The sequence below is a fragment of the Callospermophilus lateralis genome, chromosome 6, assembly GCF_048772815.1.
Source record: "Callospermophilus lateralis isolate mCalLat2 chromosome 6, mCalLat2.hap1, whole genome shotgun sequence".
Classification (NCBI taxonomy): domain Eukaryota; kingdom Metazoa; phylum Chordata; class Mammalia; order Rodentia; family Sciuridae; genus Callospermophilus; species Callospermophilus lateralis.
In genome coordinates, this window is record NC_135310.1 from 5,405,049 (window position 1) to 5,422,585 (window position 17,537).

A 17,537-nucleotide genomic window follows, 5' to 3' on the forward strand; every position below is an offset into this window, starting at 1 on the left:
CACTGTTTAAGTGCTGATATTTTCTGTGGCTCACCAATTATATTTCTGCCAAGTGGCATATTAGTTTCTAAAGAGGTTTAACAACAAAAATGTCTAATGCTATTCACTGTTGCTCACAATATTTTTAATAGAAATGATATATTTCTCAATGGTAAAATGCAAAATTTGAAAAATCTTTCCATTAATCTTTTAAGAATTCTACAATTAAAGATAAAACTTCCTGTGACACATTATCAAAACCAATAACTGATTAAAAAGTGTATTTTCAAAAGCATCTCACTGAAAGTTCCAGCAACTATTAAAGAGTAATAATCTCTGCTTAAAATTTTGTAATTAAAAAAAACTATAAAAAAACATGTACTTTATTGCTTTTTGGAAAAAGAGATTGACAATCTGTTTTTAAATATCATGTCTAATATTTCAAGGTGACTTTAGTAGACACCTTAAAAACCTTACATTATCTCACAAAAGTTGTATTAAAACACACCCCAAAACATGTGTGTGGATATTTGTTAATGAAGTCTCACTTAGCAGAAGACAATAAAGAAACCCCTCTAATTTAGCCAACACTACTCTGTTTAGAATAGTGAGCATTTAACCAGTTTAAAATATAAGAATGAATATTTCAAAATGTCTTGTGGCCATGGAAAGCAAATTCCTTATTCCTTTTCTACCATCATCATTAATTTTAGATAAGTAGCCAAATATGTCCCCAGAGAAACAGCTAATCTACACTACGTAATAATTATAGGCATCATTTTGTAAAATCTTTCTTATATTAGGACTTAATGAACATTTTGTATTCATGGCATGTGACCCACAAGCCCCACATAAGAAAAATCTTCTTACAAACCTATGTACATAAAGGCACTGACAGCTGCTGTACATAAGGAATACTACTAAGCAACTAAAAACGAAATCTGAAGTTATGGCATATGAATTAAGATATTCTAAGTTAAAGAAAATATTCATTATTGGGGATGATTATCCTTCTAGAAGCTAACTGAAAGTTAGGGGGGGAAATTAACTAATTAAAAAAAAATATGATGGCAAGGAAGATCAACAGGGTTTTATGACACAAGCAGGAGACAATATTTATGAGAACATAAATGTGGAAACCTCATATACTATGCCTTTTAAAAGATCCCAAAGTACTTTTCAAGTCTTTATTTTTGTTATTACCTCCTTCTTCAAGCAACACAAGCAATTCACTATTCTGTAAAATTGGCAGTCGTTTTCTTCTTCTAATACCTTCTTCTCTCCTTCCTATCAAACAAGTAAAACTCTTCCTCACCCACAATACTGAGTGCAGGTAATCGCTCTGCAATTTCTCTGTTCCTTGATTTCCTGGAGAAGGTTTTCTCTCATTCAAAGTGAGGTAGGAGCCCTTGGCCACAAGGTTTATGATCTCCATGTTTCTTGCAGGTCATTATTTTAAGTCAGTCACAAGTTCTCTTATTTTAATTTTGAATTGACAGTGATTTACACAACATATAACACAAAAAAAAACAAGTGAAATAATAGTCAGCACCAACATCACATTCAAAAAGAAATATCAGCTTTTGAAACATTTTGGATTTTCAGATTAGGAATACCATGTCATTGAAGTCTATGCAAATATCCAAATACCCCAAAATTCCAAATAGTCCAGAATTTAAAACAAACCAACCAAACTGGGATTTTTAAACTTTCAATACTTGGTGCTTCAGGCCAAAGCAAAAGATAATATAAAGACAAAAGCAAAAATAAGTGAGAAACAGAGAAGATTTAAGAAAATTAAGGCCTCCTTTAAAAAAAAAAAAGAAAAACTGAAAACTTTAAGCTTGACTAACCAAGAAGAAAACAGAATGTAAAAAAATAAAATTATAAATAAAAGACACAATTGATACTAAGAAACTACTATGAATAATCACACTCCACCAAATTGGACAACTATAGATTAATAAATTCCTAGAAACATACAACCTACCCAAACTGAACTGTTAAGTTATAGATAAGCTTACTTTATCGATACTAATGTGCAGTAATCCAAACCTTCCCAGCAACGAAATACCCAAAGACCACATGGCTTCACCAAATGGCTCCATCAAACACTAAGAAGAATTATGCTAATTCTTTCCAAGCTCTTTCAAAAAACCTAACAGGACAATGTACTTCCAAATTCATTTAACAAGGCCAGAATACCATTGTGCTAACGCCAGATAAGGACAAACAAGAACACAGTATCCTTCATGAACAAGTGCAAGAAACCTCAACAAAATGAAGCACAATGGTATGAGAGGAAAGAAGGAAGCAAGCTAACTGAAATTTGTTCTTCTCAGATCAGGAACAAGATACTGATGCCCACCCTCACCACTTCTACTCAACACAGTATTGGAAGACCTAAGCCAGAGCAACCAGGCCAAGGGCAGGAAATATAAGGCATTCAAAACAAAAACAAGTTAAACTGTATCTGTTTGCAGGTGATATATTATATAGAGAAACTCCTAAAGACAATAAACATTAAAATATTTATGGACAAAGGGACCAAATGTCAACAAGTGCTCTCCAGTGGTTCATTAAAAAAAAAAAAATGTATAATAAAGCAGGTGAAGGAAAACAATAATTGGAAATCTGGGTAAAGAGCTAAAAGGAGTTATTTGAGGTATACTAACAATTTTTCTGTAAATCTAAAATTATATCAAAATAAAACATTAAAATTTGTTAAGGGGGGGGAGAAATCCCTAAAGACTCCATCAAAAAAAATGGAATAAACAACTTCAGTAAAGCTATAGAATACAAAATCAAACACATTTCTATACAACAAACAACATTTCTGACAACAAACTATCCAAAAGAGAAATTAAGAAAACAATCAGTTTCAATAGCACCAAAAACTATAAAATACTTTGACATACATTTAACCAAGGAGGTAAAAGATTTGTTCACTGAACGCCAAACATTGATAAGAAACTTCCTGAGGAAGATAAAACAAATACAGAAATATGTCATGTTAATGAATTTGAAGAACTAATACTGTTAAAATGTTCACACTACCCAATGTGATTTACAGATTCAATGAAATCCCTATCAAAACTCCAATGGCATTTTTCACAAAAAACAGAAAATAACCCTAAAATTAATCCAATAAAGATTCCAGATAGCTAAAGCAATCTTAAGAATAAAGGTAAATGAATCACACTTTCTGATTTCAAACTGTTACAAAGACATAAAACTATATGGTATTGGCATAAAAATATACACACAGAACAAGCAGACAAAAGCCCAAAAATAAACTCATGCATTTGTCAGTCAATTTTTGTCAAAGGGCATCAAGAATAAATACACAATGGGGGAAAGAACAGTTTCATCACCAAGTGATATTGAGTATCCACAATATCAAAAGTTGGATTCACACATTTTAAAACATGAAACTGAACTCTTTATCTTACACCACATACAAAACTTAAGTCAAAATAGGTCAAACACTTTTATGTACATGATCTGAAATTATAAAACTCCTACAAGAATTGTAAAACTCCACAAAATAGTTAAAAAGCTCTGTAACAGTGGTCTTGTCAATCATTTTTTAGATATGTTATTAAAATAAGCAACAAAAACAAGTAGAATTATATCAAGATAACAAAACTCCTACAAAGAAAATAATCCACAAAAAGAAAGAGCAACTCAATTGCTGGGAGTAAACATCTACTCACCATGTATCTGAAAAGGGGTTAATATCTAGACTATATCAGAATATTAACTTCTCAAGCAAAAACAACCTAAAACCAACTAGAATTAAAAGGAAACAAATAGCCTGAATAGATACTTTTCCAAAAAGAAGCCATACAAATGTTCAACAGACATATGAAAAGGTGCTTCATATCACCAGTGATATGGGAAACACAAATCAAAGCCACAATGAGGGGCTGTGGTTGTAGCTCAGTTGCAGAGCACTTCCTAGCATGTGTGAGGTACTGGGTTTGATTTTTAGCACCACATAAAAATAATACAATAAAGGTATAAAAAAAATAATAATGTCCGTTTAAAAAAAGACAATGACATATCACATCACACTTGTAAGAATAGCTATTGTCAAAAACTGCCGCAGTCTGGCTGCAGCACAATGGGGGGAGGGGGGGGGCCCTGACGAACAACTTGTGTACACTGATATAGCAGGAGTGGGAGCCCTTTATTGTAGGACAGGAGGGGTATATATACATTCCACACAGCTTATCTTAATTAACATTAACTAGATACAGCAGTCAACCAATAAGGAATCTCCACACTTAATGGCTCCATGGCATTACTTCACAAACCACTCCCTCTGGCAAAATGCCAGGCGCCTTCCTGACTTGTTTACAGACTCTAACAAAAAAACACAAAAGATACCCAAGTACTGGTAAAGATATGGAAAAAAGGGAATCATGTTCACTGTAGGTGGGTATGTCAATCTGAAATCAGTATGGTGGTTCCTCAAAAAATTAAAGAAAGCTCAACCATCTATATTCTCTAGCAATATCACTTTGGGGTATATACCCCAAAGAAATAAAATCAGTATACTGAAAAAGATCCCAACATCCATGTTCTTTACAGCATCATTCACAATAGCAGAGATATAAAAACAACCCAAGATATCCATATCAGAAAGTTAAATGGATAAAGAAAATAAAATATTAGTCGGCCATAAAAGAAATCCTATCATTTTCAGAAACATGTATATACCTGGAGGACATTATGCTATAATGAAATAAGCCAAACACAGACAAATCTGCACTGATCTCTTGTGTGGAATCTAAAGTCAAACTCACAAAACAACGAATAGAATGGTGGCTAGTGGTTGAATAAGAAATCACAGGCAAACTTTCCATCTCAATTGAGCTTGGAAAACATTTGCTTATAGGAAATAACTCTTCCCTTAAAAGAACTCCATCTTTTAAGTATTCTGAATACTAGTTCCTTTTGGCACCTGCATTTGAGACTATGAAAAGGCTTATTATTTCAGAAACTATTATACTTCCGAAAAACCTGACTTAACAAAAGCAACTGCTATCTTGAAACTCTTTGTATACTGTCTAACATTTTAAGAAATTCAGTATATCTCATACCATAAAGAGCTTATTGAACATGTGGCACATAGCAAGTCCTCAACATACCCTTAGAGAATGAAATGAAAAGTAAACTTCAAAACAAAAAACTCAGGTCATTTAAAAAAAAAAAAAAAAAAGCCCAAGTCATGAAATCTGGTCTTCACTCTTGATCTGGTTTCAGTTCTAAGGTTCTAAGTCAAAAATAATAGTTTCTCTACCTAAAAACACAAAGATATGCTTTATATTATCAAATCATACTCCTAAATTAAAACTCCAAGAGGTCATTATGTAATCAGACATATTTCACAACTCTATAAAATATGCAGTAACCTTATCAGAAAACTATCTTCAGTTTCCAGCACAAACTATCAAAGGATATACGCAGATCCCATTTTTAATTATGAAAGAAAATTTAATGTATTAAGACCATGTCCAAGCAAAAAACAGGGATTAACCTTGGTATTAAAAAAGGAGATTTTGCAGACCATTAAATTTTGATTTAACATCCATTCTTTAATCAGTAAAACAAAGGTGAAAGTAGTTTATGTCAAAACTTCTGAAGGCTCTTGGTTAATCCCCAAACACAAAAAAGCCAAGAGAGTTAAAGATCTACAGAAAGACAATTCTGAGCCCACCTCTGAGTACCCCTCCAAAACAAATGCCAGCTCAAGAGCTTATTCACAGGTGACAATTCTGAAAAAGAGAAGAATATCAAACAACTCTGACTAACCCAGAAGTCTTGATTAGCCAAATTCTACCTGCAAATTCAGAAAAATTAAAGAGAAAGAGTGTTTATAACTCCACTCCCCCACTAAAATAAGATTAGGCTGAGCACCCTGTATCTAAAAATACTTGGGCAACTGTTTCAGATTTACTGGACTGACCATCTGAATTCAAACAATATGAAATCGAAATTGCTCTGAAACCTAAAACTGGCACCCAAAATGTTTGGGCATTTTGGATTTTCAGACTAGGGATGCTCAAATTGTGTTATAAGGGAGACTTCAGAAAGTACCAAGAATGATATTACAAACCTTTACTATCAATCATAGTTACCATTCGATCCTACGAACTGGGGAAAAACAATTTGAAAAGGCATTTATCCATCATACAAACCCTCCGACAATGTGCCATTATGATGGCCTAGATTCATAAAAGATGCATCTCAAGGACATCAAATTCAAAACCCATTTTTAAAAGCAGATAATCAGTTATCATCACATAGAATTCTTTGGAGAAAAAAGTCTCATTACAATTTAATCATTAAATCAGAGCAAAAAATCTTTTCAAGTATATACAGGATGACTCTAACCTGTAAAGGCTAGACCCTGCCAATATTTGGAACTTACCTACTAATCTGGCCAAGCCTATAAAACAATTTCTAAGGACTCAAAATTGATAATCAGGCAACTTTACTGACAAAACTACTGCCGATTCATTTGAAATACAGCACCTTTTACTTAATGTCATAGTTAATTTCATTGATACACATTTTCAAACAAATCCTTAATAAGTTGCCAAATTACCAGTTTGATGGTCTAAATAAAACTTCATCTCTCTTGATAAACAGACTAAAATGTTTCATACAGTATGTTTCACCTTTTATCTAAGACTGAGCTCCTTTAAAAATTAGATTATTATTCTTATTCATGAGCATTCAGACCATATTAAGTGTTTATCAGGGGTTTATCATTTGTTACCTTTATCTCTCCAAACAATTTTGAAGTGGACCTTATAACTATATAGACAAAGAAACAGATTCTTAAAAAAAAAAAAAAAAGACGTGCTCAAAGCTAATATAATAATTTTAATTATTTTGCTGCAAATATCTGTTCCAGTCCCCTTCTCATGAGTAACTTGATATGATTAATGCTAGATTTCTCAACCTCAGCAAGTACTAACATTTAGGGCTAGGTAATTCTTTCTTGTGGTGTGCTAGCCTATTCTTTGTAGGATGTTTAATAACATTCCTAGCCTCCACCCCATAAGTACTGGCGTATCAGCCCCTTTCAAGTTTTATCAGCCAAGAAAATCTCCAAATATTGCCAGTGTCCCTGAAGACAAACTGTTCCCAGTTGAGAAGCACTGAGCTAATGGAATACTAGCAGATGGGACAAAAGCAGAGGTCTTATGCTTATGCAATTTTGCTTGGCTCTGGCATTTCAGTGACCTATAATAAGAGCATGCCCCCTCAAGTAGCTATTGCCCCTCCAGCCCAGCAAGAACATAAATGTAGAAGACCTAATTAATCTCACCCACCAATAGCCTAGATCAACTTAGAGACTGAGCTTCAATCATCAGAACCTCAGCCAACACAGATATCCATGAGGATCTGTTTATTAGTTTAAGCTTCTGAGTTTTAGAGTGTTTCGTTGTAGAGTATTACTAAGGCAACTGCTAAAAATTCAGCCAGCAAGGGGATAAAAACCAGGATTTAAAACCTAGGCCTGGCCAGGAACAGTGGCGTACATCTGTAATCCCAGGGATTAGGGATGAGGGGGTGAGGCAGGAGGATTGCTGAGTTCAAAGCCAGCCCCAGCAAAAGCAAGGCACTAAGCAACTCTGTGAGACCCTGTCTCTAAATAAAATACAAAACAGGGCTGGCCATGTGGCTCAGCAGTTAAGTGCCCGAGTTCAATCCCCAATACACCACCACCACCTGCAAAAAAAAAAAAAAAAAATTATATATATTACTAGGCTTGTTTTGACTCAAACACCAACTACCATCTTGAGATTTTTAAATCAAAATATTCTCACCCCCAGATTGTGTTTGGTACACAGAAAGATGCAACAAAAATCTGCTTTATTAGTTTATTAATGTAAACTTTGAAAAACTTTTTAATGCATTTTCAATAAGACTGCTCATATGAACTTCTCATTCCCACATCATTAAGCCAAGGGCTAAAAAACATTATGTTTGGGCATGATACAGCACTACGCCATTTTTCAGGTTCTGAATCTAAGGCTTCCTTCTTTTATCTGTCCCAGAGCTCTACATAAACAAGTACAAAATACTATGGGCTGGAGATACAGCTTGATAATAGTAGTTCTTGCCTAGCATGAGAGGCCTTACATTTAATACTCAGCCCCACCCAAGAAACATAAAAATAGAAAACAAAATACTGCCTTCAATTTAATGTTGACTTCTATAGTAGCCAAATGCAAATGACAAAAATATTAAAATATTTTTTCATATCTAAAAGAATAAGCTTCAAACAAGTATGCACAATGAATATTCCCTGTGCATCTAACATTTATCAGATATTGTTCTAAGCACTGAGAATATAACCCTGAAAAAGAAAACTTACAAAAATTCCCTGCCCTCATGGATCTTCCATGCTTGTTAACAACATTTACAGAGCATCAAGGTATTTTCCAAGTGCTTTACATGTTTTAAACCATTTAGTCTTCATAATCCTGTGAGAAACTTAGTATTTCCATTATGAGGTGAGGAAACTGAGGAACTAGCTACAAAACAAACAGAAGAGCTAGCCAGAGTCTGGGTCTGAGTTCATACTTCTGGACATTATGGTACCCTGCCCTTCTAAAGCTTTAATAATAAAAATATTTTATCCCAACAGGATGAACTCATTCTCACAACTCAAGATTTTATACAGACAGGGGAAGAAAAGAAGCATACAAAATGATCTCTAGGATGTATTAAGTGAAGACTAAGAATGCATGTTCTTTTAATGTGGCCAAAATTTAATGCATAATTCTGAAATAAATTTTTCCCACACGGACAAAATCTGACACAGACTCTCCTGGTTTACTTTAACTTAAAAAAAAAAAAAAAAAAAAAAAAAGCAAAATAAATCTCCTCTTATATGCCAGTTCCTACTCTATATTAGTAACCTCCAAGAAGAAAAACTAATAATTGTGTTCAGATTCCAACTTTGCTAAACTTAAGTGCTCCTAACAGGAATTTAAAATTAGGATATTAAAAAACTTGTCTGGAGGTTCAAAACTTTTGTATCCATTTCTCTCCTCCTTTCTGGGGTAACAAAAGCATCACATAAAATCAGATCTCTACCTGCCTGACACCTCACATCTGAATGCCCATCTTCAAGCTTCACATCTCTATCAGAACCATGGAACCCCGTCTTCCCCAAAGCTATTCCCTCCTCAGTCTTTCCTGTCTCAGAAATGCAATTGCACTGCAGCTGACCAAATTCCACCTTTGGGCCATTCCTGACTCAATTCAAATCTAATCTATCACCAAATCCTATCAGTTTAACTTGAAAATATGCAAACCACGCCTTTCTTAAATCTTCTAGTTTAAGTCCCCTCCCCTGCCTCCGGGCTAGTTTCCCTGCTCACCCAACTGTCCACATTCTCTCCACAAAGCAGACAGAAGGAATATATCAAAAACCCAGTGAGCATTCCTTGGCTTCTTCTTTCACTCCAAATAGCATTCAAAATTCCCATTGAGCCCAAAGGCACTAACTAGCTCCTCTGCTAACCTTCTACTAGCACAATCCACAGACAAGGTCACACCTGAGTTGCTGCACTCCCTTTTCACTGTGCCCAGAATGTGTTCCCCTAGATGGTTTTCATCCCCATGATTGTTCTTGTATGCATTTCTTATTTTTTTTTTTTTTTAGAAAATTTTTTAAAATTTATTTTTCAGTTTTCAGTTTTCGGTGGACACAACATCTTTATTTATTTTTATGTGATGCTGAGGATCAAACCCAGTGCCCCGCACATGCCAGGCGAGCATGTTACCACTTGAGCCACATCCCCAGCCCCTGCATTTCTTATCATTTTATAAGAAACTCTTTCCCCGAGAACCCCTAGAAATGAACTGCCCCCTCCCGCAGTAACTGTTCATCTATGTACCACACTTTGTGCTTCTCCATAGCAAGTACTACACCAAAAAGTATACATTCATTTGCTTACTGTCAGTGTCTGCCCCAGAAATGCTCACTCTGCAACAGTAGGCACACTGTTTAGTCCATTCTCTCCACCTCCTGGAACAATGCCTGACAAAACATCCAAGCCTGTGATCATCCACCTGGCAGCCTGGCTTATTTTGATGATGAAGGCAAATTTACAGCAATAATTCTAAAACTAAGCATGCATCAGGATCATCTACAGGACTTGATAATGGGCAGATTAGGGTTAGGGGTGTAGCTCAGTGCTTACCTAGCATGCTTCAGGCCCTAAGTTCTATTTCTAGCCACAAAAAAACAAAAACAAAAACAAAAACAAAAACCTACAAAGGTGGTGGGGGAACCAGATGCTAGGCCTCTGCGCCATAGTTTCTGACTTAATCTGGGACTGGGCTTGAACATTTACAAGTTCCCTGGATGCCGCAGTCCGGCTGTGGCCCTCAACACCTGGAGGTGTGGGTACTTTGGCCCAAGAACCATAGTCTGAGAACCACTGATTCACACACTATTTAGCTCCAACACACAAGTCCCAATACCAGCCCATGGTGTCAAGGAGTCACAACTGGTAAAAGGAGGAAAGGAAGAGAGTAAAAAGATGCCCTCTGGACTCATGCCAGGTACTCACTTAGAAAACTGTATAAAAAAAGGTCTTTTTAATAATACAGTATAAATATTCTTCCCTGAATGGGATTTATTAAAGAATAGATGGAAACAGATCAAGGTTATAATCTATTAAAGTCTTATGGCACATATATATTTATGTTAATGACTGCTACTCAAACTTTATCCCCCAGGGTTTAAAAAGCAGATGAGACAGCTTATATCCTTTAGGGGACACTGAAATACCAAACAGTGCAGACCTCAGTTGGGACACTTTTTCTCATCTCTAGGAATAACCCTAACACTGAGGGCAGGCCTACAGCAGTCATGCCTAGTTTACAATCTGCCTCTCTAGTCATGGCAGGTTGGTTCAAAATGCATTCTTTTCAAGAATTGGAAATTTGAAGATAAAGCCTTCTAACAAAAGGTCCAGTGTCTGAATTTATGACACTACTGTTAAAATTTAATTTTTTGACTTTTCCAATAACTTCCAAAAAATTCTTTTTTCTTTCCTCTGCAGCCAAAAATATCCAGAGCAAATGTGTAAGCTTTAAAGACAAGTGTAATAGAAATGCAAATTGTGAAATACTAAAGCTTTTCCCATAAATCCAACTTAAGGCATTTATTCCCATCTGCAGACTAGTGTTCTGTCTAAATAACTAATAAATCTTAGATCACATCACATTTTGACATTATGTCAAATTTTTTCTTCTACTTGCTTCTTAGAGAAGTATTCCAAAACTTAGCAAAAGTAAGCATTTTTCCTGGGCTGTGGTTGTGGCTCAGAGGTAGAGCGCTTGCCTAGCATTCGTGAAGCACTGGGTTCCATCCTCAGCACCACAAAAAAATAAAATAAAGGTATTGTGGCCACTTATAACTAATATAAATAAACATTAAAAAAAAAGTAACCATTTTTCCTTAGTTTATCCAAAAGGTATTGGATGCTTATTATCTGTCAATATTATGGGGTATATCATAATGAATGACAAGACCAAGTTCTTGTTTTATGTATTTTATATTCTGCTGGGGAGAGACAGTAAAATAAACAAGAAAAATGCCAGATAATAAGCACTGCTGCAGAGAAAAAAAGAAACTTGTGAAAAAAGTGAGTAACTCACAGGGCTTCTAGGTAAAATGTTAGAGGGAAGGAAGCCTCACCATCAATGAAGTGACATTTAAACTTAGATCCTAAAGAGAAGCAGCAGCCAGACAGTAGAGATCAGGGTACAGCTAAAAAAAAAAAAAAAAGGTTTTGAGGCTAGGAATAGACATAACTTGTTTTAAAAGGCCAAAAGAAGGACAATGTCACTATAATGTAGTGAAAAAGAGGGAAAATCATTAATGATGAGGTCAGAGAAATAGGCCTTTTAACAAAAGGCCCAATCTCTGAATTTATGTATTTAGAAATTAACTGGTATAGGACAAGGTTATTCACAACAAAATGCTTATAGAGAACAGTTGAGTAACAGACTAAGATGAGAGGACAATCAGATTAGAAATAGTTTCCATAAAAATTTAAGAGCTGAAAGCAATCTTATATTCCCATACCCCATTTTACAGAAAGGATATGTGGCCCAAACTGTGACTTTTCTGGGGTCAGATTAAAGACAAATGGGGTTTAACTCGTTGCTTTTTAACATTCAAGCCAAAATTCTTCCCATAATTCTTTGCCTCATTTTGAAATCTCAAATAGCTCTTTATGAGGGGCATTTCTGAAAATGACATAGCAATAATCAAATGGAAACATATTTCAAAAGATAGAAATTATCCATACTTCCAGTCCCTCACATGAACTTTCTTAAATGCATCTTATAATGCTTAAATATTTACCACCAAATTTATGTTTCGACATTATATAAGCAGAAAAAAAAACTGAATAAAACAAAAGAATATACTTACATCTGGGTATTCTTTTACAGGCACATAAAGTTTCTCTTGTAACTGAACAATAGGTCCCACAGCATCAGGCAATTCTGCACTCCTTTTCTCTGTACTGCCATTTAATGTGTCATTGTACATGTCTTTCCGTACTCTGCTAATTTCTGTTAAAAGTAAAAATTTTAAATGTGTTAGACAAAAGAAGTATTCTTGCTAGTCCAGAAGAAAATAGGGGAGGGGGTTGCAGGGGAAGATTTCATGTATAGTGTTAAAACTCCAGTGAAGAATTACTGGCCTATTCTGTCTGTTTCTGGATTAAGCCCATGTTTAATAGATTGATAACCTTAATTAATTTCTACCACTAATCGAATTTATAACAACCAAATAAGACATCTTATTAAAACTAACTTCAGAGCCCAAATTCTTAAGCAGTATGATATAGATTTGTTTTACCTAATTTTTCCATGTTTAACTGAGGCCAGTCATTCCAAATGACTGCTTCATCAGTAACTATGAAGAGAATGCCTTCCAGACAACACACATACCAGAGGTGTTTGACACTTCAGAACTAAGCTCTCTGAATGAAGTTTAGACTGGACCACTTTGTTATATCCTTTAGATGTCTTCAGAATATTCAGAAATGCCCAATAGATAATAGGTGGCAAGTTTAGCAGAAGTCCGAGTTTGATACACAAATTTAGGAGCTAAAGCTATGAGAAGAGAGATCTTAAAAGAAGGTAAAGGGAGAAGGGAGGACTGAGGAAAACAAGATCTAGAAATGAAGGTAGATAGGAGAACTTGAAAAGAGAGGTGATATAGAAAATAAGGTGATCAAAAGTATTGAATACTACAGAAATATGGTGAAGTAAAAAGAAAAAGATGGTACTTGGGATTTGACCATTAAGCTATTGGTGATCAGAGAAGTTTCAAGAAAAAGATGGTAAATGGAAATCAAACTACACAGAGTTACTGAATTAAATATAAGAAAGTAGAGATATCCCAAATCAATAACCTTAAAAAAATTATTACAATTCTTAGGTATAAATATATATTTAAAGAAAAAATGTTGAATCTATTTCACTAGGTCAAGTTTTTAAAGAAAATGGATTAATTCTTCCAAGAATTATCTACTAAGCTTCTATTCTGTACTAGAGAATAGGTTCCCCCTGGAACATACATGAATTGTCATTATTAGGCTATTAGCTGGATGCCTTCCATTCTACAGATTATGTCCTCCTTGAGGAAAAGGCTCACATCCAAATACTTTTTTAAATCTTTTATTTTTAAAATGTATTTTGTATATCACCCTAAAGTGAAATTCCAATCTACTGATATTAAGGAACTATCAAATTTGAATGCACTCTTTAATTTTCATAACTACTTATTTAAATCTGTTTCAGTTAAAAAAAATCCAATACAGAAAAGAGGCGTGATCAAAGGTATTTTTACCAAGTTATAAAACATTACTTTTTAAAAATTATACACATTTTGCTTCAGTAATAGCAATATTCATTTCATTACAATTTTTTTTCCTAAATAACAATTTGATTATCAAAACTAACCAAAGGTTTAGCTTTGAATAGCAAATGAAATCAACAAAAATTTAAAAAGAGAGTACCTTGGATTTGACTATAAGGGCAAGACTTTATTCTTTCTTAAAGTCCTTGTATATGTCTAGTATTATTATGAAGTCTTTCTTAAGTATCAAATTAGTGTGCAGCTTAGTCAAACGGCATTAGAAACAGTAAATATAATTAAAATCACACATATATCCTTTCATCCAGGTACACCAAGAAAAAAGAATTTATACCATAAATGCAAGAACAGTTCAAAATTTAACAACCTGTTAGAAGTAATCTCAGTAATATAACAGAGTAAGGAGGGGGAAAAAAATCATGACCTTCCAGGTAAACAAATTTTCCAAAGTTAGAAAAACTAAAAGAACCAATTGTAAATGATTAAAAAAAAAATTCAGATGGCGATATTAAAATATGTATAAATACATAAAACCAATAAGCTTCATATATATATATATATATATATATATATATATATATAAAGCATTCAGTTAGATAACAATGTATTTACCATTAGGTTGTACTTCTATAAATAATTGTGATTTTTTTTTTTTTTTAAATTAAGAACTAAAAGTTCCGCAGGCTTCTGTTACCCACCACTTCCCGTGAACCCAGACAGAGCCTGGAACACACTGAGTCCTCAATAAGAGTAGATAAATGGGTAAATGACCTAGGATGGGCTAGTTCTACAGCATAGTTCTGATTTCAGCTCTCAAAGAACTTATCCAATATGAAAGACAGATAGGCAGTATTTCTCCCATGATTTGTTTCAGTCTCTAACAAGTACCACGGACCTTAATACCTAAATACAGATTATGTAGCAGACAGTTCTGATGGGAATGAAAAGACGACCAAGTCCTCAAGGAATGTACAATCTAATTCATTATTAAATCAAACCAGCTGAGTACTATCTTTATCAAAAATACTCATATCAGAACAAACTGTTAGAACTACAGACAAGTCTCTTATTTAACCTCTATATGCCTGTGCTTCATATCATTAGAGGTCCATTACTGAACGACTCAATTGAACTCAGTGCTCCCCAACTTTAGGGTGCAAGAGGCCCATTTATTATTTTCTCCTATAATCCCATGTTCAAAACTTTTCATTCACTAAACCCCAGAAATTAGAGCTTCTTCTACTATTATCCTATCAAGTTGATAAAATTACAACCAAGCTATTGTAGAAGCATGCAATAGGTCTGGGGAATGTTTTAGTCCTTGCCTAACTAGTGGGTTAACATGTACTTATTTCTCAAACACTGGAATGCCTCATAACTACTGTTATTGTTTTATCAATTATTACACAGTAATACGCAAATGTTCCCCCCATCTCTGTGTGATCTTAGGAACCATTATTACAAAAATTCCTATTGCAATAACCCCTAAATTGGGCATGTATCTTCTATCTAAATTCCTTAATTTGTTCTTACACTGCTCTGAAGTTCTTAAATGTCTGAAAATTTGTTTTATTGAATCGAAATCCACACTCCAGAGGCTATTTACCTCTGGTCCTTGAAGGGTCCACTTTCCATAATGTTAAGAACTCCTTTACTCCCTTGGCAAGCATGACGCACTGAGACATTTTGCTGCTCATACGAAGGTAAGTCTCTCCTATTTCACATTTCCACAATTGTTCATTTGAACACCAGCAGACAATTCAAAACAATTTTTCTTTCTGGTTGTTTTCTTCAATATACATTCCTTGGACTGATGTTAAACAGCTAACTTTCTTTAGGGTTGAAAAGTTTGAGTCAAAACTCCAACTGCAATTTCAAAGAGCACATATTTTACTAACCTGGCTACCAAATACAGGCACCCCTTACTAACTACCTGATGAAATCTCCACCCACACTGGATTCATCTCCCTATAGATCCACACTTGAGATCAATCATCCATTTGAAATCTATAGGTTATGCCATCAAATTTAGGAAATTGATTTTTTGGCTTTTAGGAGTATTCAATAACTAAGCAATAAGGCTCCTCCCATTTTGTGTTTACTTGAATAGATTAATTCATTGATCACATTTTCTCCCAAATTTCAGTTCTGCAGAAAGCTATTTTTGTGAGGGCCTAAAAACTTGTTCTGATTGTACTACTTAATGTCTCCTCAAATTTCTCTGCTTTAACTGATTTTTTTCCTTTTCTTTTCCAAACCGAAGCTCAACTCCTTTTGCTGTACTTGAAATCACTGGACAGGTAGTCAGTCCCACATTCCCTTAAAAATTTTGTACTGTTCCTTTTAAAACTGGAATTACTGTATAAACTACCAGATCAATTATTCTGTGCTAAACTGGAATATCACAATCAAGGACAACATGAAGAAATGTCAAAGAACAGAAAAAAATGAGTGGCAAAATCTAAATTTCAAAATCAAGCAATCATTTCACAAACGAATAAATGGAAAATAGCTAAAGCTGTAGATAATAAAAAACAACAAAATGCATAAAAAAGATATTTAGGATTTGTAACAATCTAAATTAACATATACAGTATAGATTTTATAAGTTAAAACGATAGCTTTCATAATCTGAACGTAAGTAAATGGGCTCTAGTGTTTCCTCACTATCTGCAATATACCTCTTGCTAGCCATTAAGTTAATAGGCTAACACAAAGAATAAATTAGATTTCAGTTATTTTAAATCTTAATTAACAAAAGTACAAATTTTTCATTAAGTATGCTTACTAAAATTATAATATTTGGAGTCTATTCAACCCCCAAAAAAAAAAAAACCTGCTGCTTCATAAGTGGTAGCTATTACATACCCTTATGTACGTAGCGTTAACAAAGAGCTATTAAAAGAAATATTTAATTCAGAGTTTACTAAACACAGGTAAAGTATCAAAAGTTATTCTAAAAGAAAAACTCATGAAATATCATTTCACTGTAGTCATTCTAAGTCACATTCATAAAAGTACAGAAAGCAAATAAATTCAAAAGCGAATCACAAAGAAGAATTAATACCAATACTTTTCAAGTTATTTCAGGAAATAGAAAAAGAGGGAGCTCTGCCAAATTCATTCTATGAGGCCAACATCATCCTAATTCCAAAACCAGACAAAGACCCCTCAAAGAAAGAAAACTACAGACCAATATCTCTGATTAACCTAGATGCAAAAATCCTCAATAAAATTCTGGCGAATCGGATACAAAGGCACATCAAAAAAATTGTGCACAATGATCAAGTAGGATTCATCCCTGGGATGCAAGGATGGTTCAATATACGGAAATCAATAAATGTTATTCACCACATAAATAGACTTAAAGATAAGAACCATATGAGCATCTCGATAGATGCAGAAAAAGCATTCGACAAAGTACAGCATCCCTTTATGTTCAAAACATTAGAAAAACTAGGGATAACAGGAACTTTCTCGACATTGTAAAAGCTATCTATGCTAAGCCTCAGGCTAGCATCATTCTGAATGGAGAAAAATTGAAGGCATTCCCTCTAAAATCTGGAACAAGATAGGGATGCCCTCTATCTCCACTTCTATTCAATATAGTTCTCGAAACACT

At 34.2% G+C, this 17,537-nt stretch overlaps 1 protein-coding gene across 8 annotated transcripts in view; it reads right to left on the bottom strand.

Annotated features, from left to right (window-relative positions):
* Positions 1–17,537, bottom strand: part of Qki (QKI, KH domain containing RNA binding) — a 135,898-nt gene that overhangs the window by 85,417 nt on the left and 32,944 nt on the right. For all 8 annotated transcript variants that reach the window (XR_013091576.1, XM_076858052.1, XM_076858049.1 and 5 more), the window contains exon 2: positions 12,461–12,603. Coding sequence is in view for 7 of the 8 variants with exons in the window: in XM_076858052.1 (XP_076714167.1) it covers positions 12,461–12,603 (143 nt within the window). In the remaining variant the exon portion in view is untranslated. The remainder of the gene's footprint in view (positions 1–12,460; positions 12,604–17,537) is intronic.